The sequence below is a fragment of the Bubalus kerabau genome, chromosome 5, assembly GCF_029407905.1.
Source record: "Bubalus kerabau isolate K-KA32 ecotype Philippines breed swamp buffalo chromosome 5, PCC_UOA_SB_1v2, whole genome shotgun sequence".
Lineage (NCBI taxonomy): Eukaryota > Metazoa > Chordata > Mammalia > Artiodactyla > Bovidae > Bubalus > Bubalus kerabau.
Genome location: NC_073628.1, coordinates 113,393,214 through 113,419,004, shown reverse-complemented (window position 1 = coordinate 113,419,004; position 25,791 = coordinate 113,393,214). Strand labels below are relative to the sequence as shown.

General features: G+C 43.1%; 1 protein-coding gene across 2 annotated transcripts in view; it reads right to left on the bottom strand.

Moving 5' to 3' along the window:
* BRINP2 (BMP/retinoic acid inducible neural specific 2) overlaps window positions 1–25,791 on the bottom strand; it is a 153,460-nt gene that overhangs the window by 45,592 nt on the left and 82,077 nt on the right. For both annotated transcript variants that reach the window (XM_055582749.1, XM_055582748.1), the window contains one exon: window positions 19,870–20,219. In XM_055582749.1, coding sequence (XP_055438724.1) covers window positions 19,870–20,141 — 272 coding nt within the window. In that variant the 5' untranslated portion in view covers window positions 20,142–20,219. The remainder of the gene's footprint in view (window positions 1–19,869; window positions 20,220–25,791) is intronic.

Genomic DNA, 25,791 nt, shown 5'->3' with positions numbered 1-25,791 from the left:
TTTTCTTGCATTTCTCTCCTTTGTGGAAGAGACTGGAAAGTTGTTCTGTAAGTAATTTAATTTTCCTCCTGAACTCACAGAGAGCTTTCCCAGCTTCCTCTGCATTTTAGCATAAGCACACGACTGAGTTTTGGCCAGTGGAATATCAACCAAGACCTAGCCCACAAGACTGCCCATGAAATCATTCATGTTCTCTCTCTTTCCTTGTTTTAGTAGGACCCACAACGGAACTCTGAGGCCAGAAGTAATGACAGTGACTGGATAGACAGAAAGAGTCTTGGTTCTGAATGATTTCATGGGGCAGTCTCCTCTTAACCCAATCACAAATTGCACTGGACATGAGCAAAAATAAATAAATAAACATGATTTAAGTCACTGAGATTTGGGGACCATTTGTGCCAGCAGTTAGCCAACTCTAATTCCACCCTGATCGTGCAGATGCACAACTTGTGCACACACACAACCTGAGCATGGTTGACTCAACCAACCTACAGATGCTGCATGAGAAAAATGACTGTTTTAAGCTACAGAGTCTGCGGGATATTTCTATAACCATATTCTTGGTCGCAATCTCATATTGCAGCCTGGCAAGTAATATTCACTTGATATTATTACTTACCTGGATAAGTGTGTATGTTGTGTGTGTTAAGTTGCTTTAGTCGTGTCTGTCATATAGTAGTCATATAGTCCTATGGACTATAGCCCACGCACAGGGTTTCTCTGTCCATGGGATTCTCCAGGCAAAAATACTGGAGTAGGTAGCCATTTCCTCCTTTAGGGGATCTTCCTGACCCCGGGATCGAACCTGTGTCTCTTATGTCTCCTGCATTGGCAAGCAGGTTCTTTAGCACTAGCATCTGGATAAGGGTCCCTTTCAATTATCTAATTTTATTGCCTATGTGGTCAAGCATCCATGCTCTCATATTGCCCCAGTTCAGTAACATTCCCATATGTGCGTCTTTCATCTTTACTTTGTGAGTCCAGATGGAAATGATGTTGGTCTTGAGGCCTTGACTTCAATGCTGTGGGATCATGGTGCATGAGTTGTGTTCCACAGGGAAACCACCTGTCACTGTTAAGGATTTATTTGGGACTATCTACTCCTTGGAAGGAAAGTTATGACCAACCTAGATAGCATATTCAAAAGCAGAGACATTACTATGCCAACAAACGTCCATCTAGTCAAGGCTATGGTTTTTCCAGTGGTCATGTATGGATATGAGAGTTGGACTGTGAAGAAAGCTAAGCACCGAAGAATTGATGCTTCTGAACTGTGGTACTGGAGAAGACCCTTGAGAGTCCCTTGGACTGCAAGGAGATCCAACCAGTCCATCCTAAAGGAGATCAGTCCTGGATGTTCATTGGAAGCACTGATGCTAAAGCTGAAACTCCAATACTTTGGTCACCTCATGCGAAGAGCTGACTCATTGGAAAAGACCCTGATGCTGGGAGGGATTGGGGCAGGAGGAGTAGGGGATGACAGAGGAAGAGATGGCTGGATGGTATCACTGACTTGATGCACATGAGTTTGAGTGAACTCCGGGAGTTGGTGATGGACAGGGAGGCCTGGCATGCTGGGATTCATGGGGTCGCAAGGAGTCAGACATGACTGAGACTGAACTGAACTGAAACTATAAAATCATTGGATAAATTAACTCAGGATACAGTTCGGGAGAACAATATGTAGATTTGAAGTGATAAATTTGATTAATGCATGAAGATTGCAGTAGAGAGTTTGAAGGGCTTCCCCTTCTTTGTTACATCTTTTTCAATGAATCTTTCTTCATTTTCTCTTTCTTCCTAAGATTTTCCACTCTATTGTTTTCCATATTTATTCTCAAGAGATCCCTCACAAGAATATGCACTTATCTTTAAATAAAACAAATTTATTTTTTAGTTATCACCAAATAAGCCTATAAAAAAAGTCCTATTATTCTACCCATTTGATTGATGAGAAATATGAAGCTCAGATACGAAACGAAACACTTGTACAAGTTCACACAGCTAGAAGTAGTAGAAGGTCAATTTAAACCCACATAGTATAAATGTAGAGCCTGAAGCCTCACCTGCTTGCTTTCTGCTTCATCTGATTCAGGCCCAGATCACCCTACTCTTAGGGAGTGACTTTGTTCTCTTATTATATCCTTACATGTGTTAGACATGGTACGGGAATCTAAAGCTACAAAGGTGAAATACATGTTTTTTGTCTTCAGGAGCTCAGAGCCAAGTGAAGAGCAAACAGAGATAGTCAAACAAATAATTAACTAAATGTACAAAATAAGTTCTAAAGTAGAAATAAGAACAGTTGTTGCGGAACCAGAAGTAGGAATAACTAACTTGTCTGTGGGAGCCAAGGAAGATGCTATAGGGAGGTGATATTTGGATACGGGTTTGAAAGGTGAGTTAGAGCTCAGCTGGTAGAGAAAATGACAAGAGCTTTGCTGGAAGACGAAATGGGATATGGAAAGACGCATGGGATCTTAGGAAGTCTTCTGCATCTGGGCAAATCTGGAGATGCTCACTGAGACTGAAACAGAGGATAAGCAGGAAGAAATACAGAGGATAAGCAGGTGGGGTATGATCAGTGGCAAAAGGTCAGAATTCAAGGAATAACTATTGGAACAGTGAATGGATGGATTTAGAAGAGACTTTCTAAAGCACACTGCGTTTTATCCTTTTGGCACAGAGGGCCCAACAGAAGACTTTAGGCAGGTTGGATTAGAGAAGAGAGAAAAGGCCAAGTGGTAAATGAAGCTGCGACAAGAGAGAAGAGCCTGGCTTTGAAAGGCAGTGCTTAGATGAAAGCCGCACAAGTCAAATGGAAGATGGGGAAGAGGTGGAAGTTATAGGTGACTGGTCATGCTATGAAGCACAGCAAATAATATGGGAAATGCAATAATTGTGTAGAGAACAGGATGAGGGCCATTCTGGCTACGACTTTAACACAAATAAGCCTAGGTGTACAAAATCAAATCAAGTGGGAGGCACAATTCTTTGAGAAGCTGAGGGAAAAAGTCAGGACTTCCCCCACCCCCTACATCTCACTTGAATGAAAAACCTACATTCATTCTCTCACCATAAACCCAGAAAGAGAAATGCCAGGCTGGATGAATCACAAGCTGGAATCAAGATTGCTGGGATAAATATCCATAACCTTAGATATGCAGATGATACCACCCTAATGGCAGCAAGCAGAGAGGAAATAAAGAGGCTCTTGATGAAGATGAAAGAGGAGAATTAAAAAGTTGGCTTAAAACTCAAGATTCAAAAAACTACAATCATGACATCCAGTCCCATCACTTCATGGCAAATAGATGAATAAAAAATGGAAACAGTGACAGACTTTATTTGGGAGGAGGGGCTCCAAAATCACTGTGGATGGTGACTACAGCCATGAAATTAAAAGACATTTGCCCCTTGGAAGAAAAGTTAGGACAAACCTAGACAGCATATTAAAAAATAGAGATATCACTTTGTCAACACAGGTCCATCTAGCCAGAGCTATGATTTTTCCGGTAGTGATGTATGCATGTGAGAGTTGAACCATAAAGAAGTCTGAGTGCGTAAGAATTGATGCATACTTTCTAACTGTGGTGCTGGAGAAGACTCTTGAGAGTCCCTTGGACTGCAAGGAGATCCAACCAGTCAATCCTCAAGAAAATTAACCCTTAATATTCATTGGAAAGACTGATGCTGAAACTCCAATATTTTGGCCACCTGATGCAAAGAGCTGACCCATTGGTAAAGACCCTGATGCTGGAAAATATTGAGGGTGGGAGGAGAAGAGGATGAGAGAGGATGAGATGGTTGGATGGCATCATTGACTCAATGGACATGAGTTTGAGCAAAGTTCAGGAGATAGTGAAGGACAGCGAAGCCAGGCGTGCTGTAGTCCATGGGGTCACAAAGCACTGGACACGACTTAGCAGCTAAATAGCGACAAAAACCCACAACATATTTCCCACTTTTCTTGTAGAACTGATGCTTCAGGTCCTGAATAGAGTCACCACATTTTCTGAGGTGCACCATGACCTATATCACTAATTTTCAAGAACTGCACAGAATACAAGAAGTTAAAGAAAATCTGTGGAGAGGGAAAGTGCTTGGTCTGAGAAACTCCAGAATGGTGAATTGATACTGATCTGTGACAAAAGTCTTGAGCACTTTGAAAGGTGACTAAGCAAGCAAGCTCTCCAGGAGCCAGAAAAAAAAAAAAACCCTTATGTTGACATCAATTTCTTGTTTATTATCTCTTTCCTTGTTTACTAGGGCCCAGTAAAGAACTCAGAGGCCCTAGGTGATGACAGAGTGATGGGATATGAGTCTTAGTCCTGAATGATATCATAAAGGTCCAAGATGGAAGAGAGAGAGGAGGGAAAAAAGAAACAAGGACAACAAACAAGTTTGAGAGACATAATATGAAAAAGGGGAGAGAGAGAGAAAAGAACTTCTGGAGGGAAGTCTCAGTATGCTAGTAAGTCAAAGAAGCGCAGAGAATAACAACTGTTTTCAAGCATCTGGAGAACTTTTTGTGAAGAAGAGGCCTTTTCACTTATTCTAGATACACAGGAGGAAGAAGACTCATAAACAATGAGTAGAATTATGAAAAGAAAAAAAAAGACAAAAAACTGAGATTCAGTTTCATAAAAATCTGTAGCATGTTTGGGGCTACTGGATGGAAATTGGCTTCAGAAAACACTCAGGACTGGACCTGCCTGAGCCAGGTTGATCACTTTCTTGGGGATTTGTGGAGTGGTTGTCTGCCTTGGGTAGGAAATAAATGATTTTAAAGTTTGCTTATGGAACTCTCTTCTACTGTTGGTAGGAATGTAAATTGGTACACCCACTATGTATGACAGTATGGAGGTTCCTTAAAAAAGAAAAAAAAATAGAATTACCATATGATTCCACAATCCCACCCCTGGGCATATACCCAGAAAAATACAAAAGCTCTAATTCAAAAAGATACATGTACCCCAACATTCACAGCACTAGTTACAGTAGCCAAGGCATGGAAACAACCTAAATATCCATCAACAGAGGAATGGATAGAGAAGACATGGTACAGATGCACAGTGGAGAATTACTTGGCCCATAAAAATAAACGAAATAATGCCATTTGCAGCAATGTGGATAAACCTAGAAACTATCATGCTTAGTAAAGTCAGAAGAGAAAGACATAAAATATACACTTAATATACGATAACACTTATATATAGAATCTTAAAAAGTGATACAAATGAACTTATTTACAAAACAGAAACAGACTCACAGACATAGGAAACACACAAACGGTTACCAAAGGAGTACGGCAAGGCTGTATATGTCACCCTGCTTATTTAAATTATATGCACAAAATCCTTCAAACTCGGCTTCAACAGTATGTGAACTGAGAACTTCCAGATGTACAGCTGGACTTAGAAAATGGAGAGGAACCAGAGATCAAATTGCCCAAATCTGTTGGATCCTAGGAAAAGCAAAGGAATTTCATAAAAACATCTAATTCTGCTTCATTGACTACACTAGAGACTTTGACTGTGTGGATCACAACACACTGTGGAAAATTCTGAAAGAGATGGGAATACAAGACCACCTTACGTCCTCCTGAGAAACCTATAGGCAGGTCAAGAAGCAACAGTTAGAACTGGACATGGAGCAACAACTGGGAAAATTGGGAAAGGAGTACATCAAGGCTGTATACTGTCATCCTGCTTATTTAACTTATATGCAGAGTACATCAAGCAAAATGCTGGGCTGGATCAAGCTGGAATCAAGATTGCCAGGAGAAATACCAATAATCTCAGATATGCAGATGATACCACCCTAATGGCAGAAAGTGAAGAGGAACTAAAGAACCTCTTGGAGAAGGTGAAAGAGGAGAATTTAAGAGCTACCTTAAAACTCAAGATTCAAAAACTAAGATCATGCATCTTGATGTCCTATCACTTCATGGTAAATAGATGGGGGAAAATGGAAACAATGACAGACTTTATTTTGGGGGGCTCCAAAATCACTGTGGACAGTGACTGCAGCCATGAAATCAAAAGATACTTGCTCCTTAGAAGAAAATCTATGACAAACCTAGACAGCATATTAACAAGCAGAGACATCACTTTGTAAACAAAGGTCTGTAAAGTCAAAGCTATGGTTACTCCAGTAGTCATGTACGGATGTCAGAGTTGGACCATAAAGAAGGCTGAGGGCCAAAGAATTGATCTTTTCTAACTGTGGTGCTGGAGGACTCTTGAGAGTCTCTTGGACTGCAAGGAGATCAAACCAGTCAATCTTAAAGGAAATCAACCTGAATATTCATTGGAATGACTGATGCTGAAGCTCCAATACTTCGCCCACCTGATGCGAAGAGCCAACTCATTGGAAAAAAACCCTGATGCTAAGAAAAATTGAAGGGTTAGGGGAAAAAGGAGAAGTGGGCAGCAGAGAATGAGATGGTTAGATAGCATCACTGACTTGATGGACATGAATTTGAGCAAACTCAGATATAGTAAAGGATAGGGCAATCTGGCATGCTGCAGTCCATGGGGTCACAAAGAATTGGACACAACTTAGGGACTGAACAACAACAATGTGGGGTGTGTGTGTGTGTGTGTGTGTGTGTGTGTGTGTGTAACTGAATCACTGTGCTGTACACTTGAAACTAACACAATATTGTAAATCAACAAAACTTCAATAAAAAATAAAAATAAACTTTCCTTCTAATTCACATTTCTGGGCACCTTGGCCCCATTCTGCCATCCCATGTTGCCAGGCTGCCCTACATCCTCAGACACTGTTTCTGTAGCTCTGGGCTCTTACTCTAGACCAACCACTAAATCTGTGGTTCTTTGATTTAGTCTCCAGGGCTGCAGGCACCAGAATGGCCACCACCCTACTTGGTGGAAACAGAAGGCAGACGAATGTATTATCAGCCTCTAGAGCCACATTTCCTCTACAGAGTCCCATTTGAGCATCAATTTTCAGATGACTGAGGCTGACCTTCAAGGACTTGACAACCTCCTTTCCTCTGCATGTGGTCTTTATTAGACTCACCCTTTAGAACATAAACAGAACACAGCTAAGCAAAGCCTGGCTCATCACACTGAAGTTTACCTCCGTTACTAATAAACCAACTATGTGACCCCCGTTGAGGGATCATTAGGTATTTGCATGCCTCTGTGGCTCCAGGAGAGCTCACTCCCCAGAGAGTCTTCCTTCCTCTTCCTCCTCCATCACTAGTGTCTCTAGTGAGGCGCAGGCACTGCCAACATGCGTGGAAGATGAGAATTCTCCCAGGCAGCAAGGCTGGTAATGAAGGTCTGCTGCAAAGCTAGTTCTGGCTACCTCATTTTAATCCCTCTAGGGCCTCTTGTCTGGCCCGTGAGACTGTGTTCATTCTGACGTCCACAGCCTGCCTTTTTTTTTTTTTTTTTCGCAAGGGGGAGGGATAAAGAGGCACATTTTTGGGCTCAGGGGAGAACCTGGCATGGTGGCAGAACTAGGGAGCATTAAATAAGTGCAGAGGGAATCACACAGCACCGAGGAGCTCTGCCTCTAAGCCATGGTCCACCTATTCCTACAAATTCTAAAGCTGACTTGGGAGTCCCAGCCTCTAGGTCTCTTTCACTGCTTCATCTGATTCCATGATATGCTGTAGACGCAAAGGGTAAGGGGGAATGACCCAGAGCATATACCAATCTTGTTGTTACATGGAACTCCACATTTACAAAGTGGCCCAATAAGCAGAGGTTATATCCATCACCCATGGTTTCTTCTGGCTGGATGGAAATATTCCTTGAAATATAAGACATTTCCAAGTGGATAGTGTGTGCTTATGAATCAGTAGCTACTGGATCCTAAAGTCAGGGGCTGGAGATTGGCATAGCACTGGATTTTTATAAGCCATTGCCAGGAAAAAAAAAAATAAGATACTGCATTTTGGAAATGGCATTAAGTGTTCCTCCAGTAGAGGATTTGATTTGCAGAAATTCAATTTACACCGCACCCTTAGAGAAATACACCACAGTGCAAAGCCGACACATACAAAATTCTCTGTGGGTGAGCTGCTCCAGGAAGGTTCATCTGTAGCTTCCTCCCACTAAGGGTTCCCCAGAGCCCAAGTACAGATGGAGAGCTCAGGTGGAAACACAGAACTACAGGGTCTTTGAGTGGGATGAGATACCTTCTAGCCCCCTGAGACCCATCTCTCCATCCCAAAGATCTGCCAGAATGCCAGAAGGAAGAGTAGGAGGGGTAGAGAGCAGAGGTAGTTATAAGAGAAGGCCCCATTTCTCTTGGAGCATTTAGAATGCCAGGTTCAGATTTTATTCAATAATAATCATATAATGGTTAGATCCTCTACTGTATTGGCTGCTGGCTCTTCCTCTTACCAGTTGCATTAACACCCTCAAAAACCCAGTGTCTTCATCTGTAAAAATGTACACCAAAAGTATCTCCCTGGTACATTTCTCATAATGATAATTTTAACATATATGAGACTCTTAATCTCAGGGTTGTGGGTTTGAGCCCCACATTGGGTGCATGCTTTAGGGCTTCCTAAGTGGCACAGTGGTAAAGAACCCACCTGCCAATGCAGGATACACAGGTGAACCGGGTTCAATCCCGGGGTCGGAAAGATCCCCTGGAGTGGGAAATGGCAACACACTCCAGTATTCTTGCCTGGAAAATTCCATGGACAGAGGAGCCTGGTGGCCTACAGCCCACAAGGTCACAAACAGTTGGACACGACTGAGCACACACATGCACAATTACATATTATTATGCATTTAGTATGCTTTTGAACTGTGGTGTTGGAGAAGACTCTTGAGAGTCCCTTGGACTGCAAGAAGATCCAACCAGTCCATCTGAAGGAGATCAGCCCTGGGATTTCTTTGGAAGGAATGACACTAAAGCTGAAACTTCGGTACTTTGGCCACCTCATGCAAAGAGTTGACTCATTGGAAAAGATGCTGATGCTGGAAGGGATTGGGGGCAGGAGGAGAAGGGGATGACAGAGGATGAGATGGCTGGATGGCATCACCTACTCAATAGACATGAGTTTGAGTGAACTCCAGGAGTTGGTGATAGACAAGGAGGCCTGGTGTGCTGCGATTCATGGGGTCACAAAGAATCGGACATGACTGAACGACTGAACTGGCACTTAATAAGATGTTAGGAACATTGTGAATATTCAATATATATAGTAAATATTTATTATTGTTATTACTATGTCACAATATAGAGAGAATACTTTCTTATAATTTATGCATTTGCCTTTCAAAACAATCTTCCTTCTTTGCCCCCTACTCCTTTCATCCCATGAAGAAACTGGGGAGGTTGTTGACAGCCTGCTGCCCTGTGGGCCGCTCTTTAATATTGTGTAGTCTACACCTTTCTCAGGAGGTCTAGCATTCCCATCTCTTTAAGAGTTTTCAACAGTTTGTTATGATCCACACAGTCAAAGGTTTTGGCATAGTCAGTGAAACAGTTCAGTTGCTGAGTTGTGTCTGACTCTTTGCGATAACATGGACTGTAGCACACCAGGCTTCCCTGTTCATCACTGTCTTCTGAAGCTTGCTCAAACTCACATTCATCAAGTTGGGGATGCCATCCAACCACCTCATCCTCTGTCATCCCCTTCTCGTCCTGCCCTCAATCTTTCCCAGAATCAGGGTCTTTTCCAATGAGTCGGCTCTTCTCATCAGGTGTCCAAAGTATTGGAGCTTCAGCTTCAGCATCAGTCCTTCCAATGAATATTCAGGATTTCCTTTAGGATTGACTGGTTTGATCTCCTTTCAGTCCAAGGGACTCTCAAGAATCTTCTCCAGCACCACAGTTCAGAAGCATCAATTCTTCGGTGCTCAGTTTTCTTTATGGTACAACTTTTACATCCATACATAACTACTGTAAAAACCATAGCTTTGACTAGATGGAACTTTGTCGGCTATACAGCTATATATAGCTTGTTGGTTATATATAGCTCTGACTATATAGACCTTTGAAACAGGGGTAGATGTTTTTCTGGAATTCCCTTGCTTTCTCTATGATCCAGTGAATGCTGGCAATTTGATCTCTGGTTCTGTGATAATACCAGTCTAATGGCAGAAAGCAAAGAGGAATTAAAGAACCTCTTGATGAGGGTGAAGGAGGAGAGTGAAAAGGCTGGCTTAAAACTCAATATTTAAAAAAAAAACCCAAGATCATGGCATCTGGCCCCATCACTTCATGGCAAATAGAAGGGGAAAATGTGGAAGCAGTGACAGAGTTCCTCTTCTTGGGTTCTTAAATCACTGCGGATGGTGACTGCAGTCATGAAATCAGATGATTGCTTCTTGGCAGGAAATCTATGACAAACCTGGACAGCATGTTAAAAAGCAAAGACATCACTTTGCTGACAAAGGTCTGTATAGTCAAAGCTACAGTTTTTCCAGTAGTCATGTACAGATGTGAGAACTGGACAATAAAGAAGGCAGAGTACTGAAGAAGTGATACTTAACTGTGGTGTTGGAGAAGACCCTTGAGGGTCCCTTGGACAGCAAGGAGATCAAACCAGTCAATCTTAAAGGAAATCAACCCTGAATGCTCTTTGGAAGACTGACACTGAAGCTGAAGCTCCAATACTTTGGCCATCTGATGCTAACAGCTGACTTATTGGAAAAGACCCTGATGCTAGGAAAGATTGAAGGCAGGAGAAGAAAGAAATAGATGATGAGATTGTTGGATAGCATCACTGATTCAATGGACATGGACTTGGGTAAACTCCAGGAGATGGTGAGGGACAGGGAAGCCTGGCATGTTGCAGTCCATGAGGTGGCAGAGTTGGACACGACTTGGTGACTGAACAGCAACAACAGTCAATGCTTTGAGGTCCCTGTACACAGAAAGCTTCTGTCTCTTGTATACCCACACCCTCCAGTCAGCAATCCCTTCCAGGGTTTTCTCCTGCTCAGCTGGTAGAGCTCCATCTGAGGTCACCTGCCCAGCCCATCTGCAGTATCCAATGATGCCTTCTCCAGTTGCTTCACATAGGCTTGGGCAAATTAGTCTGAAAGATCAGAAAGCTGTCTTTGAGTCAGGACAGATTGTGAGAAGAGGAATTCACACAACTGTCTCAGACTCAGGTCCAAACCTTCATCTCCAGCCCTGCTTTATGGTGATAAATCTGTCCCACTGGCTTTGAACACCTTGCGAGCACTCTCACCTGTTTCAAATCCCAGAGGAGAAAATGGATAACTGGCATTGGGAACCAAACTCACATCCAGCGTTTTGGTCGGCCGCACAGACCTCAGCCCACTTCCAACCATTTGCTCCCATGGGTCTGCCTTCCTGGAGGGCAGAGCTCCCTGAGGCCTGGGCCGCATCTCATTCACAGCTGTGCCCCCCGCCCTTGAGGAGCGGCCAGCACACAGAGGTAATAAACATGCACTGAGTGAATAAATGCCCCACCACATGCCACTCACTGTTCTAAACAACGTGGACTGACATAATTTTCTTGTAGGAGATGTGGGAAGCCCTGAGGTGGGATAAATGTGGCAGAAGCTGAATAGCAGGAAAAAAAAAACGGAGAATCCCTGACCCAGAAAAAGCTCTTCTCTTGAGGGAAAAAAAAAAAATGAAAAGACCACGTGGCTAGCCAGTGTCCCTGTCTGCATCTGTGTCGCAACGGTTTCTAGATGAAGCCTACCTCATTCCTTTCTACATCTACGTGCCTCTAAGTAGCAATTCATTCATGAATAAAATTAATTATTTCTCAAAGCAAAAATTAATCCTCTTTTTCTCTGCCTGACTGACTCAAGATCTGTCTACTAAATCTCATCTGAAAACAAAACTGAACTGGCTTTCTCCCCCTGGCCTTCCTGGCTTTTTCCCTGCCTTTTTTGCACGTTTTTTTTGTTTGTTTGTTTGTTTTTTACATTTTCTATTCACAGACCACCTGTGCAATCCTATTTCAATCCCATGTGAATGACCTGGATATTAGCCCCCCAGAAGACATGAGAAAATTTGGGACAAGAGTCATTTTGTCCTTGGGGAGCATGGGACTGACATCCTGAGAATTTATTCTGATACGGCATTCATGGACCAAATCTATCCATCACTCACTGAGAGTGTGCTAAATACCTCCTTCTCCCCAGAGCCTGGGATGCTGCATTCTAATGTGTTTTTCCCGTGAGTGTGCTGTCACTCAAACTGGACAGCTGAACCCCTGGAAACCAGTAGAATCTTGTTTTCTTTTTGGCAGCCTGCTATGGTGCCCAGAATAATGCTTTCCGCAAAGTAGATGTTCCATAAATGCTTACAAGAGGACCAAGTGAGCAAACACACCGTGTGGGAAGCTTACTCTAAATTCAATTTTTAAAGCATGGATGACACTGGGTTTTCAGTTGAACAGGTGGCTTTATAAGATCTCAAAGCACGGCATCTCATTTTCTCACCGGGTGCAGATTCAAAGTCCATTTTTCCCCAGGTAGAAACACAAGGAATTGCCTTTGGTCCTACCTTCTACAGATGTGTAATTACTTCTACTTCATTTTACTCATTGCTAATACAGGAAAATGATATGCCACTTCAGGAAAGGCTTTTTAAAACTGCACCTTAAAAGAAATCAGTGTCTAGGAGACCCTTTTGGCATGTTGGAGGGACAAGATATGGCAGACATAAGGCAGTGGGGCAGAACAGGTGGAGGAGGGACAGTCACATGCTTCTCGGCATTTACAACGGATAACTGGCACTGGCTGCTTAGTTTCTAAAGCACACCTGGCCTCCCACACCATTGGTTATACCGCTTCTGTATCCACGGCACAGTTCCCCAAGCTCTCCACCCAGACAGCTCCCACTCAGCCATGAGAGTCCAGCCAAGGCATTATTTCATTGCAGCTTTCCTCAACCTTTCTGTGCAGAGCCATCTAGCATGTTCTCCAAATGCACTGGTCTTGTGAGTTCCAGATCAAGGGCTGTGTCCTCCGCGTTAATGATTATTATCAGAATCTTATAGAAGGATAAGCACAGAGTTGGCCTTCAATAAAACGGATTGAAGGGATTCTGCTCTTCTCACGCTCTTGAATCGCCTTTGTCTGTTTCTGTGCTTTCTCCTTTCTCCAAGTGAGCAGCACACTTCCTCATTGACATAGGTTGGCTATACTGGTCCCAGATGTTGCCATGTTAAGATGGAGAGGAAATGCTATCCAAGGATGAGGGTCTGCAAGGCCTGATTCCAGAGCCTGTATGCCCTTGTAGTGGTCAATCTCCAGACACTTCTGGAGTAAAATTCCTTGGGTGAAGTCCTTGGGCTGGGTCTACAGCCTAGATTAGATAGTCTATGTCAAATATCGGGCTGTACATTTAGCCAGCAGTGAACTCTTGAGGAAAGTGGATTCTAGACATTTCATTCTGTTCCCCTCCCACCTCCTCACCTCTATGGACCAAGAAAGAGTACCTGTGATGAGTCTCTAGGCTCATCTCTCTGCAATGCCTCTGTTTTGCTTTGTTTTGCTCTAATTTTCATTTCTTCCTCTTCTTCCATCTCAAGAAACTCCCTTGCCAAAATAGAAACCTAGCGAGAAGGGCAGAGATCAACCAGTTTGCTCAGGTGATGGTAGTGTTTCTGGCAGAGCTCACCTCCTTCCCTGCCTGTCCCATCCGCCTGAGAACCAGGGCTTCCCTGGTGGTGCCCTGCAGCTGTGTGATAACACAACCTTTCTCTACCTCTGCAGCCGTAATGAACACCTAGGAAATCACTGGGATTTACCCAGGCAGACTGAGGTTGCCGTTTATTTATGTGGATTGTGATCTCTTAATTGGAGATGCTGCCTCTCCCAGGGTTCGCTGTTTATTCAAATCAGTGTTTGTTAGTCTGTGAGACGTGGTCCGGATGATAAATCAGCTCTGGTGCTCCCTGTGTGATGGCTTCCACAGCTGCTCTCTGCTTCCTCACCTCTCCATCTCCCACAAGGCACCCACAGGCTGGTTCTAGGCCCTCCAGCCTTTTCTGCTTTTAAAAATCTTTTCCCCCAGCTGCTTGGATCTATTCTTATGAGTTTATGTGCCTTGGCACTAATAATTCCTAAATTCAACTTCCTATGACTCCTACTCTATTTGTAGCATCTCCTGTAAATATTCTCACTGCCTCAAGTGCATCATGGAGGATGCTGCCTTACCCTGAAGCCTTCTGTCCTCCTCCACCCTGGCCACTCGGCTCTCCTCTCCATCTCCCAAGCACTTAATCTAATCAAGCCTTAGTGCTATACAGTTCCTGTGGGGCTCTTGCTAAAATGCATGTTCTGATTTTGTAGGCTGGGACAAGGCTTGAGGTTCTGCAGTTTTCACGAGCTCTCAGGTAATGCCAGTGCTGCCGGTCCATAGACCACACGTGGAGCAGTATGGACAAAATATTGGGTTTTGCCTGTCTCACTTCCGTCTCAGGTACTATTGCCAAGCCTTGTTTTTCATGCTGATGAATCATACACAGATGATCTTTCCTTAAGATAACTGCTCTGGTGCCCGTGGAAAGGTCCTTTTAGCGGACGTCATCCGGCACGCCATCTGACTCTACCCCAGTTTGTCCTGTTAGATGTCTCCAGATGCACCTCCTACAACACATTTCTGTTTCTACACTGCCCACCTTTGGGTACCACTCCGACCTCTTGGTTTTAAGCTTTGCTCTACTTTGGTTCTCAAAATTTGCAAACTCTGCCCAGAATATGATAAAAAATACAAAGGTCTTTTTTAAAATGAAGATACCTATTAATTTTTGATTTGTTCTCTCAAAAGACTTCTAATACATCCCCAGACCCCTTCTTTTGTAAAAGAGAGACAGATAGAAATGCAGGCATTAATGACTAAGATCAATAATTTGGAATTATACCTGGCCTTGCTTTTTTCTTCCAACCACCATATCACACTCATTGTTCTATACTATTTCTAACTTTCTACCTTCGTTTTAATTTATTCTTTCCGAGTTTTAAGTGTTTCATCATAGCGGCTTGGATTTTTTCCAATCCCATGATTATCTCTCTATTAAAGCCTTAATACAAAAAGAAATTAAAAAAAAAAAAAACCCAGATTGCTCATTACTTTGATTTGTAGCAAAGAGAGAATGGAACATTACAGCTAGAGTGTTTCGAGAAACATATTTACATTTGCATCAGCTCAATTTAGGTGCCTGATTAGGTTGCGCATTATGAAGAAGATGCATTTACCAGTCAAAGGGAAGTGGCGTGGTCTAGAGTTATGAGCAGGAGACTTCAAGTCAGGAGCCCTGAGTGTTATTTCTGGCTGTGACTGGCTACCTCTCTGACTTTGAACAAGTCCAACTCACTACTTTGAACCCTAAGAGTCCCCACCTGCCTCACAGGGCTGGTGTAAGAGCAGATCACTTAAATGTTTTTGTACTGAGGGCTAGAGTGGAGCAAATGTGGGCATTCAGGGGTCACAAATGGAATTAGAGACAGCATCTCTGCTCTTACAGCTCTTACCACTAGCCTGTTAAGAGACAGTGTCTGAGAAGTGGGCTGATTGCTCAGATCTTGGTCTGACAGGTCTTGAGGAGTTGCTGAGAGGTCGGCTAATGGAATTTAAAAGCTGACCAAAAATTGAGTAAGATGGCCAAGCCCCATCCTGCTATTTAGAAAGTTTTCACAAGGATGTATATCGTCTCTTTTCTCATAATGGTGCCATCCTGAGACTGTTCATGTTAGCCCTGGGACCGGGGAGCAGGCCGGGACCACTGACTCCCTTCTGTAGGACACCTCAAGGCAGGCAAGCTCATCCCTGACTTTAGAAGAAAGGTCATTCTCTGTGGTGACTCTAAAATAGGATGGAAATAAGCTAGCTCTTTATGGTAGTCCATAAGACCAGTGAGAGTGTGCCCCAGGGAAGATTCATTCATTCTCCAGTTGAGAGAGAGAGAAGGAATTAAGGTTAATACACTTTAAAAAAGAAAGCAAGAGGGACTTCCCTTGTGATTTCACTGTTTGGGTCTCTGTGCTTGCAATGGAGGGGACATAGGTTTGATCCCTGGTTGGGGAAGTTCTGCATGCTGTGGGGTAGGGCCACAAATAAATTAATTAATTAAAAAAATAGAGAAGCATGAAACACTTCTCTATTTATTAAAAAAAAAAAAACAAAACACAAGAACATTTTTTTTTTCTCCTTCTAATGTAAGTTGTCAAATGCTAAGTCCCCAGCAGATGTTATCACAAGGAGAGTACCCATGGCTCTCATCTCATTATAACTTTTCCATTGGTTAATATTTATTGAGGATATTCTAATAATAGGTAATATTTATTAAGCACTATTCTAAGTGTTTTACGTCTATCAACTCTTTTAATTTTCGCATCAGTCCATTAGAGGTGGGCACTATAATTGTCCCAATTTTACAAATAAAGAAAGTGAGGAACAAAGAAATTAAATAATTATCCCAACATTATAAAGCTAGTAAGCTGCAGCTCCAGGATTAGAGTTCAGGTCATTTGGCTCCAGAACCTTCACTTTGAAGTGCCTGTGCCTACGTGAATACAAACCTAAATGGAGAGAGCAATGACCTCTGGGGACCCACGGTTAGAGAGGCCAGAGCTATTTTAGAAAAATCAGTCATCTCCTCCAAGTGAGAGAACACTCTGATTTCCAAATAAGAATGGAAAAATGAAAAGAAGAGGTAGGACTTGGAGTTTAATCTGAGAATTTGGTTGTGTAATTGTTATGATATACTCACACACAGCTAGAAGAGAAGAAGGGCCTCTCTTCTGCTATGGGAGAGAGCTTCGTGAAATTCTACACAAAATACTCTAACCCCACTGGAAAGTCTTATTCGTCCCCCATCACAGTTCACCTCCTTTCTTATATGGAAAGCACATGCAGATACCACACAAGCACCAAAAGCTTTCTTAAAATGTTGGATAAGAGACCTCACTGGTGGTCCAGGGGTTAGTAATCTGCCTTGCAATGCAGGGGATTCAGGTTCGATCCCTGGGGGGAATTAAGATCTCACCTGCCTCAGAGCAACTGAGTGTTTGTGCTGCAACTACTGAGCCCACTGCCCCACCAGCCGTGTGCCGCTGCGGAAGAGCCCGCGTGACGTAATGAAGAGCCTGCATGCCACAACTGAGCCCCAGCACAGCCAAATACAGAAACAAAATGAAATAAAAGACTAATTCTGTTCAAGGCTCAATATCTCACTGCAGAGCATTTCTGATATTCTCTGTAAACTCTTTCTCCATCTGGCCTTCTAGACAAAATGCCCTTCTAGTCATTGGAGATGACCCTCAATATATATTCTACCAGTTTTCCATGACCTGTTCTAGTCCCAGTAAGCAAGGTCTTGAATTGCTTGAGGGAATCACCACTACAGACAAAAGGGGAAGGGATAAGAGTGAGTTCTCATGGGGATAATACAGACCCCTACAACACTTGTGTACCTGGATCCAGCATCTTGCTTAATAAGTAAAAGCAGGACTCCCAGAATGCTCCTGGAGCAGCCATGTGGGACCCTTCTCTCATTGCCCCCTCACAGGGTTGCAAATCAGAGTGCTGCATTCCTGTCAGAATGACTGGTTACTGTTTCCCCAAGTACAAGTTCAGGTGCAATAACTGACCCCAGAGAAACAGAGTGGCACAGTGTAAGAGCTTGTCACATTAAATGATCAAAAAACTATTACCAACTGATAGAACTGTTGGTGGTGCAGAAGTGATTCCAGACACTCCTGGGGGGCCAGCTCTGAGCTGCCACCCAGGCATTCAGTGGTTTCCAGGCTTGAGGCGGGGGCCTGATGACAAGAAACATCTGTGGAAGGGAGAAGGAAACTGGTGCTTTAACTCCTCTAGATCCCAGAGTCCTTAGACATGAATGGTGGTGTTGGGATTCCCAGTCTGACATTTCAGTTCCCATTTACTTGAAAAAAAAAAAAAAAAAAAAAAAAAAAAAAAAAAATATATATATATATATATATATATATATATATATATATATATTTGGTGATAACAGTGTTTTGAAAGATTTGGGGGTAAACTGAAAAGTCTGAGATGAATTAAATCTTGTTTTCCTGGACCAGAGGAATTCACCACTAAATGCATTCTAGGGTAGATTTTCTGTTTTCCTTTTTCTTTTTTTTTTTTTCTTTGGAGGGATGGAAAAGGAAATTCTTTGATAAGAAGCATCACCCTGAATTTACCTTATAGAAAATTTGTGGAGGACACAGTTCTAATTTATATATTTACTGAGATTCAAGTTAACCTCTCTCCCTGGAGCAGGCTTCGCTCAGTCCCTCCGCCCGAGCTGGTCTCCGCCTCAGTGGCCCTGTGAGAATTCCCACCATGGTGTGTGGAGGATGGCAAGGATCAGAGCTGCTGAATCAGAGAGCATCAGCTGCAGTCCTTTCTGAGACCAGATTGGGAGAGAAATGGCTTTTGTTTCTACGAACCTCTGCACTCATAAAGCACCAGCCCCTCAAACACCTCATCTTGTCTGTCTGTCTGCATCTGCCATGTGGGAAGTCATGTACCAGGAGAATGGCCCCTATACATGAATCTCTTAGTGCTGAATATGCTAAACCCTCATTTCTAAGACTCCATACTAACCCAAACAGGTAACTGTATAAGTAAAACAACAATAAATTTAAAAAAAAAAACCTTAAAAACAAAAATATAATTTCTTTAAATATAATTTAAGGACCCAGACTTTGGAGTCTGACTGCTTGGGAGCTAATCCTGGCTTCACCATTTACCAGCTGTGTGCCCCTGGACAAGTAAGTTCCTTAACTTCTCTGGACCTCGATTTTCTCATCTGTATAACGGGGAGAATAATTGTTCCTCCCACAGAGGATTGTTAGAAAGAGTAAGTGAGTTCACATACATAAGGCATGTAAACTGCTAGATCCAGAAAGAGGGTGAAACCTTTAGCATGTTCATAAGACTAAGAATGCATACACTCAGGTTACAGATAGCAACCTCTACCTGAAAAAAGAATAGGTGATTTTCTGATTCTGTTTCTCTTTGTGTTTTTTCATATTCCATCTCCACTTCTTTCATTAGGAAATAATCTGTAATTGAAAAGTAAATGTCTTTAATTAAAAATAAAATTCTAGCAAAGCTCTTAGAGTTATTTGAAGACTACAGTCAATGTGAAGAGGAAAAGGGGTTGACACTTAAGGGAGAGACTGAGCCCAGGGATGAAGGCCAAGGTTGAATTCAGGGATACACTCCAGAGAGTGCTGAGGCTCACCGAGTCATCCAAGGTGAGGGTTTCGAGGAGCCTTGTGCTTTTGAAGTGCTGCTCCAGCAGCTGGGAATTTGTGCCTAGTCAGAGGGACCAGGTAGGTCACTTGTTTGACTTTCAGCTCGGATGCTCCTGAGGGACATGCAGAGAGAGGGCAGGAAGACACAGCCCCTTTCCTTGCACAAGGCCAGCTGAGGCTGTGGTGTTGACAAGGGTTAGGGCAGGCCCCTCCCTGCCCCTGTGGGGCTCCCCCCACTTCTAAGGCAGGAACTGGAGCTGCCCTGTCTTCATTTGCAAGTCGAGGTAATTACAACTCATAAACGTATCTCACCCATTAGTTAAAACCCATCCCCAGCATTTGACTCTGACCTCCTGCAGCAGCGCAGGCCACATGCTGACTCCATGCCGCCTGATTTGTCCTCAATTTATAAGCAGTTCAACCTATAAATAGAAACCCTTTTGCTAAGTTCCCCAGGAGGCATCAGCAGGTTTTCCAGCTTGTATGTGTTTTCTTTTTGCTTTAAAAAAAAAAAAAAAACATGGCAAGCTTGTTCGCCCTGCCTGCTACTCCTCCAGCTCTCTCCTAGTGCAGTCTGCCGTCTGCCAGCTGGCTTGGCGGTTGGCACCCGTGCAGACACAGACTGGCTTCGGAGGGGAGCCCCACTCACCTGTAGATCCTGTATCTGGTGGTGAAACCCTGGCGGTAGCGCTCCACAAAGTCCGTGTACTCCTGCGCGCGGTGGAAGGGGCCCCGATCGGTAAGAAGCCAGTCCAGGGGCGGCTGGCCGGCCGTGGAGGCATGATGCTCGGGAACCACAGCGGCAGCCGTGGCCGAGACAGCCAGCACCCAACCGGGGAGGCCTAGAGCCAGTAGAGTTGCCCATGGGGCCGCCGCCACCGGCCGAAGCCCTCTAAACCGAGCGCTGCTCTGCCACCTCATGCTTCTCCCGGGGGGTTGGTGTCTTCATTCTCTCGCCACACTCTCCTGCTCTGTGCCGCTCCTCCAGGGCTCCTGGAACTGGAAAAGGGCCACACGGAGATGTCAGTTGCACACCCTGGTCTGGGAACATCAAACCTCCCTGGGCAGGGACCCTTCTAGAAACCCTTCATCCTAGAGATACACCTTCATTGTAGGCCTTGAGCTAAGTGTCCATGTACATTTCATGTAATTCTTAAAACAATCCTATGGGCAACACCATCATAATCATTTTATAGATAAGAAGATAAGGTATAGTGAGATGAACAAAGCTGCTTAAGTTCATGCAGCTTTTGAAACCAGAATTTTGACATCAGCTGGTCTAACTCTAACTCTTATGGTGTGTTGCTTGTTTTCTATGTAAACTCGACATCACCCACATTTGTCTTCCTCTTTCAAAAATGTAAACGCTCATGGTGTTCCAGTGATAGACTCATAGACTGTGTGCTGTCTCCAGAGGCTCGATGTAAAGCAAAGAGAAACCCCATTTTTCTGATGGTGAATTGTGGGTAGAACAGTGAAGTCCCATCACTGTTATGAAGCTGGATTAACTTGGGCAAATCACCACCTTTCTCTGAGTTATCTCTTACAGAAAATAAAGAGGCTTACTATGGAGAACAGTATGGGGGTTCCTTATAAAACAAAAAATAGAGTTACCATATCATCCATCAATCCCATTCCTGGGCATATATCCAGAGAAAACCATAATTTGAAAAGATACAGTCACCCCAGTGTTCACATAAGCGCTATTTATAAGAACCAAGACATGGAAGTAACCTAAACATCCACTGACAGGTAAATGGATAAAGAAGATGTGGTATATGTGCATAGTGGAACATTACTCCATCATAAAAAAGAATGAAGTCATGCCATTAGCAGCAATATGGATGGACGTAGATATTATCATACAAAGTGAAGTAAGTCAGAGAAAGACAAATATATCACTTATATGTGGATAAAAAAATAAAGACACAAATTAACTTATTTGCAAAACAGAAATAGACCCACAGACATAGAAAACAAACTTACGGTTACTAAAGGGGAAAGGGGTGGGGTTGGGATAAATCAGGAGTTTGGGATTAACATATACACACTACTATATATAAAATAGAAGAGCAACAAGGACCTACTGTATAGCACAGGGAACTGTACTCAATATTTTGTAACAACTTATAAGAGAAAAGAATCTGAAAAATTATATACATATATATATACACGCACATATATATATGAAATAGCTAAGCTATTTCAAATCCTAAAAGATGATGCTATTAAAGTGCTGCACTCAATATGCCAGCAAAGTCGGAAACTCAGCAGTGGCCACAGGACTGGAAAAGGTCAGTTTTCTTTCCAATCCCAAAGAAAGGCAGTGCCAAATAATGTTCAATCTACTGCACAACTGCACTCATTTCACACGCTAGGAAGGTAATGCTCAAAATCCTTCAGGCAAGGCTTCAACAGTATGTGAACCGAGAATTTCCAGATGTACCAGCTGGATTTAGAAAAGGCAGAAGAACCAGGGATCAAATTGCCAATATCTGGTGGATCATAGAAAAAGCAAAGGAATTCCAGAAAAACATCTACTTCTGCTTCATTGACTACGCTAGAACCTTTGACTGTGTGGATCACAACAAGCTGTGGAAAATTCTTAAAGAGATAGGAATACCAGACGACCTCATCTGCCTCCTGAGAAGCCTATATGCAAGTCAGGAAGCAACAGTTAGAACTAGACATGAAACAACAAACTGGTTCAAAATTGGGAAAGAAGGACGTCAAGGCTGTATATTGTTACTCTGCTTATTTAACTTCTATGCAGAGTACATTATCCAAAATGCCAGGAAGGATGAAGCTCGAGCTGGAAATAAGATTGCCGGGAGAAATATCAGTAACTTCAGATATGCAGATGACACCACCTTAATGGCAGAAAGTGAAGAGGAACTAAAGAGCCTCTTGATGAAAGTGAAAGAGCGGAGTGAGAGAGCTGGCTTAAAACTCAACATTCAAAAAACTAAGATCATGGCATCTGGCCCCCACACTTCATAGCAAATAGATGGGGAATAAATGGAAACAGTGACAGACTTTGTTTTCTTGGGCTGCAAAATCACTGTGGATGGTGACTGTGGCCATGAAATTAAAAGATCTTTGCACCTTGGAAGAAAAACTATGACAAACCTAGACAGCATGTTAAAAAGCAGAGATATCACTTTGCCAATAAAGGTCCCTGTAGTCAAAGCTATGTTTTTTCCAGTAGTCATTTATGGATGTGAGAGCTGGACCATAAAGAAGGCTGAGCATCGAAGAATTGATGCTTTCAAACTGTGGTACTGGAGAAGATTCTTGAGAGTCCCTTGGACAGTAAGGAGATCAAAGCAGTTAATTGTAAAGGAAATCAAACCTGAATATTCACTGAAGAACTGATGCTGAAGCTCCACTACTTTGGCTACCTGATGGGAACAGCTGACTCATTGGAAAAGACACCGATTCTGGGAAAGACTCAGGGCAGGAGGAGAAGGGGGCAACAGAGGATGAGATGGTTGGATGGCACCATCAGCTCAATGGACATGAGTTTGAGCAAACCCCAGGAGATACTGAAGGACAGGGAAGCCTGGTGTGCTGCAGTCCATGGGATCACAAAGAGTTGTGGACTCTTAGGGACATGACTGAGTGACTAATCAACAGCAAATATATATATGGCTTCCCTGGTGGTTCAGACAGTAAAGTATCTGTCTGCAATGCAGGAGACCTGGGTTTGATCCCCGAGTCAGGAAGATCTTCTGAAGAAGGGAACGGCAACCCACTTCAGTATTCTTGCCTGGAAAATTCCATGGACAGAGGAGCCTGGTGGGCTACAGTCCATGGGGTTGCAAAGAGATAGACATGACTGAGTGACTAACATGCACACATACGCACTTTATAAATAAAATACTTTATATATATACACACATAGATAACTGAATCCTGTGCCATACACCTGAAACTAACACACCATTGTAAATCAACCATACTTCAACTAAAAAATAAAACAATGTAGGATTAAACTATGTTTTTTATTAAAAAATAAAAATAAAAAAGGAGGAGAGAAAAAGGCTTGACTAGATAATAGTTCAGCTTTTGACTTCTAGCTGTGAACATCTGATCTGTTCTTTCACAGAATGCCATGCAGGGATATAGCTAGAGTGGGAAATCAAACTGCCTCATTGGCATCATCAGAGAGCAAATCCAGGAACATGAGGATGACCATCATGCTCTTTCTCCTCACTGTGTTGTATGGAAGTTCTCTGAGGTCACAGCTGTCTATCCTCCTATCCTAGTTCCTGAGAGCACACAATAGGCCTTCAGGGATGCTTCTTGAAGATATGAAAGAGTGTATTCCTGTCCTGGCCTCTCTGAGTTGGAGGGAAAGTTCCAGGAAAGAAGTAAAGTTTTGGCCTTCAAAACTCCTGGCTCCCTATGACTCACCCCAGGCCTTTGCTTTCCAGTGCTTTACTTGTCTAAGGATAACCAGTCACCTTTTATAAACCTCTGGGCAAGTGCACAGGACTAACTCAATACTGTGGGGGCTCTTGCAATCCAATACATGTCTTTCACCTTCAAAGTCTAGCACATGCTGTCAGAGTCTCGCCCATCTCCCCTCTCCCCTCACCAGTACCACCTCTGTCTGTGCTAGAATGACTTCCCATCGCCAACACCTGTAATTTGTGGACTGAAGCCTTTCTCTGGCTGCCAATCTAAAGATGGGCTACCTGGGGATGAAGCAAAAGGTGTTAATTCCCTGGCATTTCCTTTAAGGTTAGGTAAAGCGGATTTCAGCACTTTATTCACACCCACCCCCAAGGCCCCCAGATCACTCTGAAATGACTCCAGTTCAGCACAACCACCAGACTTCCCTTGGACCAATGCAAACCCTGAAAAGGCTGCCCAGAGGCTGGGCCAAGTCTTAATCCTGGATGCTCTAAGCCTAAAAGCTGGCCTGAGGCTGAGAGATCCAAGCTTCAGCATTTGTACAAGAGGTTTTCAAAAGATTTGCCATGTCTGCTGATAAGGATGAAGGGACAGAAGCAAAGGTGCCTGGGCCTCCAGAGTCACTCCTCCACTCCAGATAGTAGGTATTGACCATCTACTATGTACTGGATGGTTCTTAGATATTACTGCAGTTCATTATGACAATAAGTTTCTACTCTGAACATTTCACTGCCAGTTTACATATCCCTGAGATTGAGAGGCATTGAGCTAGGAAGCTGCAAAGGTAGACTATGAACCTAGATCTGATTCCATGTCCAGACTTTGCCAAAGAATGCTTTGCTCTCAAAAGTACTAGAGTGGGCAGCAAGATAGACCTGGGTTTAATGAACTGGTGGAGAGAGGGGCTGAAGGAGGAATAGTGGGGCAATACCTGACCTACCAGATCTTAAAACATATAATAAAATTCCAATAACAAGGTGATACTGACATACAAAGTGGGTGGGCACATCAATGAAACAGAACAGCTAGCTCAGAAATACACCTTATTATACATAAGAACTTAGTGTATATGCATATATAGATATAAGCATCACGGATTAAATGGGTAGGGGATGGATTATTTTATACATAGTATTGGGAAATTAGTTCCAGATGGATTAAAAAAGTTAAATATAAAAAATAAAACCATATAAAGAAGCAATATTTCCAAGAGTGTTTTAATAATAAGCAAGCATTACTTTTTAAACCAGGGGGTGGAGAAAGAGCTATAAACTAAAAGGAAGAATCAGCCTTGCACATGGGGAGGTAGGCATTTATTTTTATGGGATGTAATCTGATGAGGATGCCCAAAATATTTCTCATTTAATCATCTATGCATTCATTGCATGAGAAACAGAAATTGAGGACTCCTAAGTGCCAGACGCTCTGCTGAGTCCTGACAACATGAAAACAAGTACTCGTTACATTGTCTGAAACACTGCCTACCATCAGTGATTAGTTCCTCTTAAAAAATACTGTTCTCTTTCTAAAGGCACAGTGGTGGAGGCACATTCTGGGGACTGGGGCTGCTTGACACAGCAGGCCAAGGCAGCAAACACAGTAGGGTGGACAAGCACTGACCTGGGAAGGACACTGCAGAATGCCGGTTTCTGAAGTGGTCCCCAACATTCCCGAGTCCTTCTGTTTATGTCCCATATCATCCCCTCCCACTGAATACAGGCAGGCCCTGTGAATGTGATGAGACACTCTTCCCATGATCAGGTTACTAATCAGTTGACTTTGAGTTAATCAAAAGGAAAAGTATCTTGGGTAGGCCTGGCTTAATCAGATGAACCTCCAAAAGAAAGTGAAGTGTCTGAGAGAATGGCTCCTGCTGGCCTGGAAGAAAGCAAACAGCTATGCTATGTAAGGTCTATGGGGCTTATGCAGCAAGGGATTGTGGGTAGCCTCTAGGAACTGAATACAATCCCTAGTCAATAGCCAGTAAGAATATGGGAACCACAGTGGAACCACCTCAAGAAATTCATTTCGGCCAACAACCTCATGAGCCTGGAAGAGACCTCTGAGCCCCAGAAGAGAACTGCTACCCTCACTGATGCTTTGATTTCAGTCTTGTGAGACCCTGAGCAGAGAACCCAGTTAACCTATACCT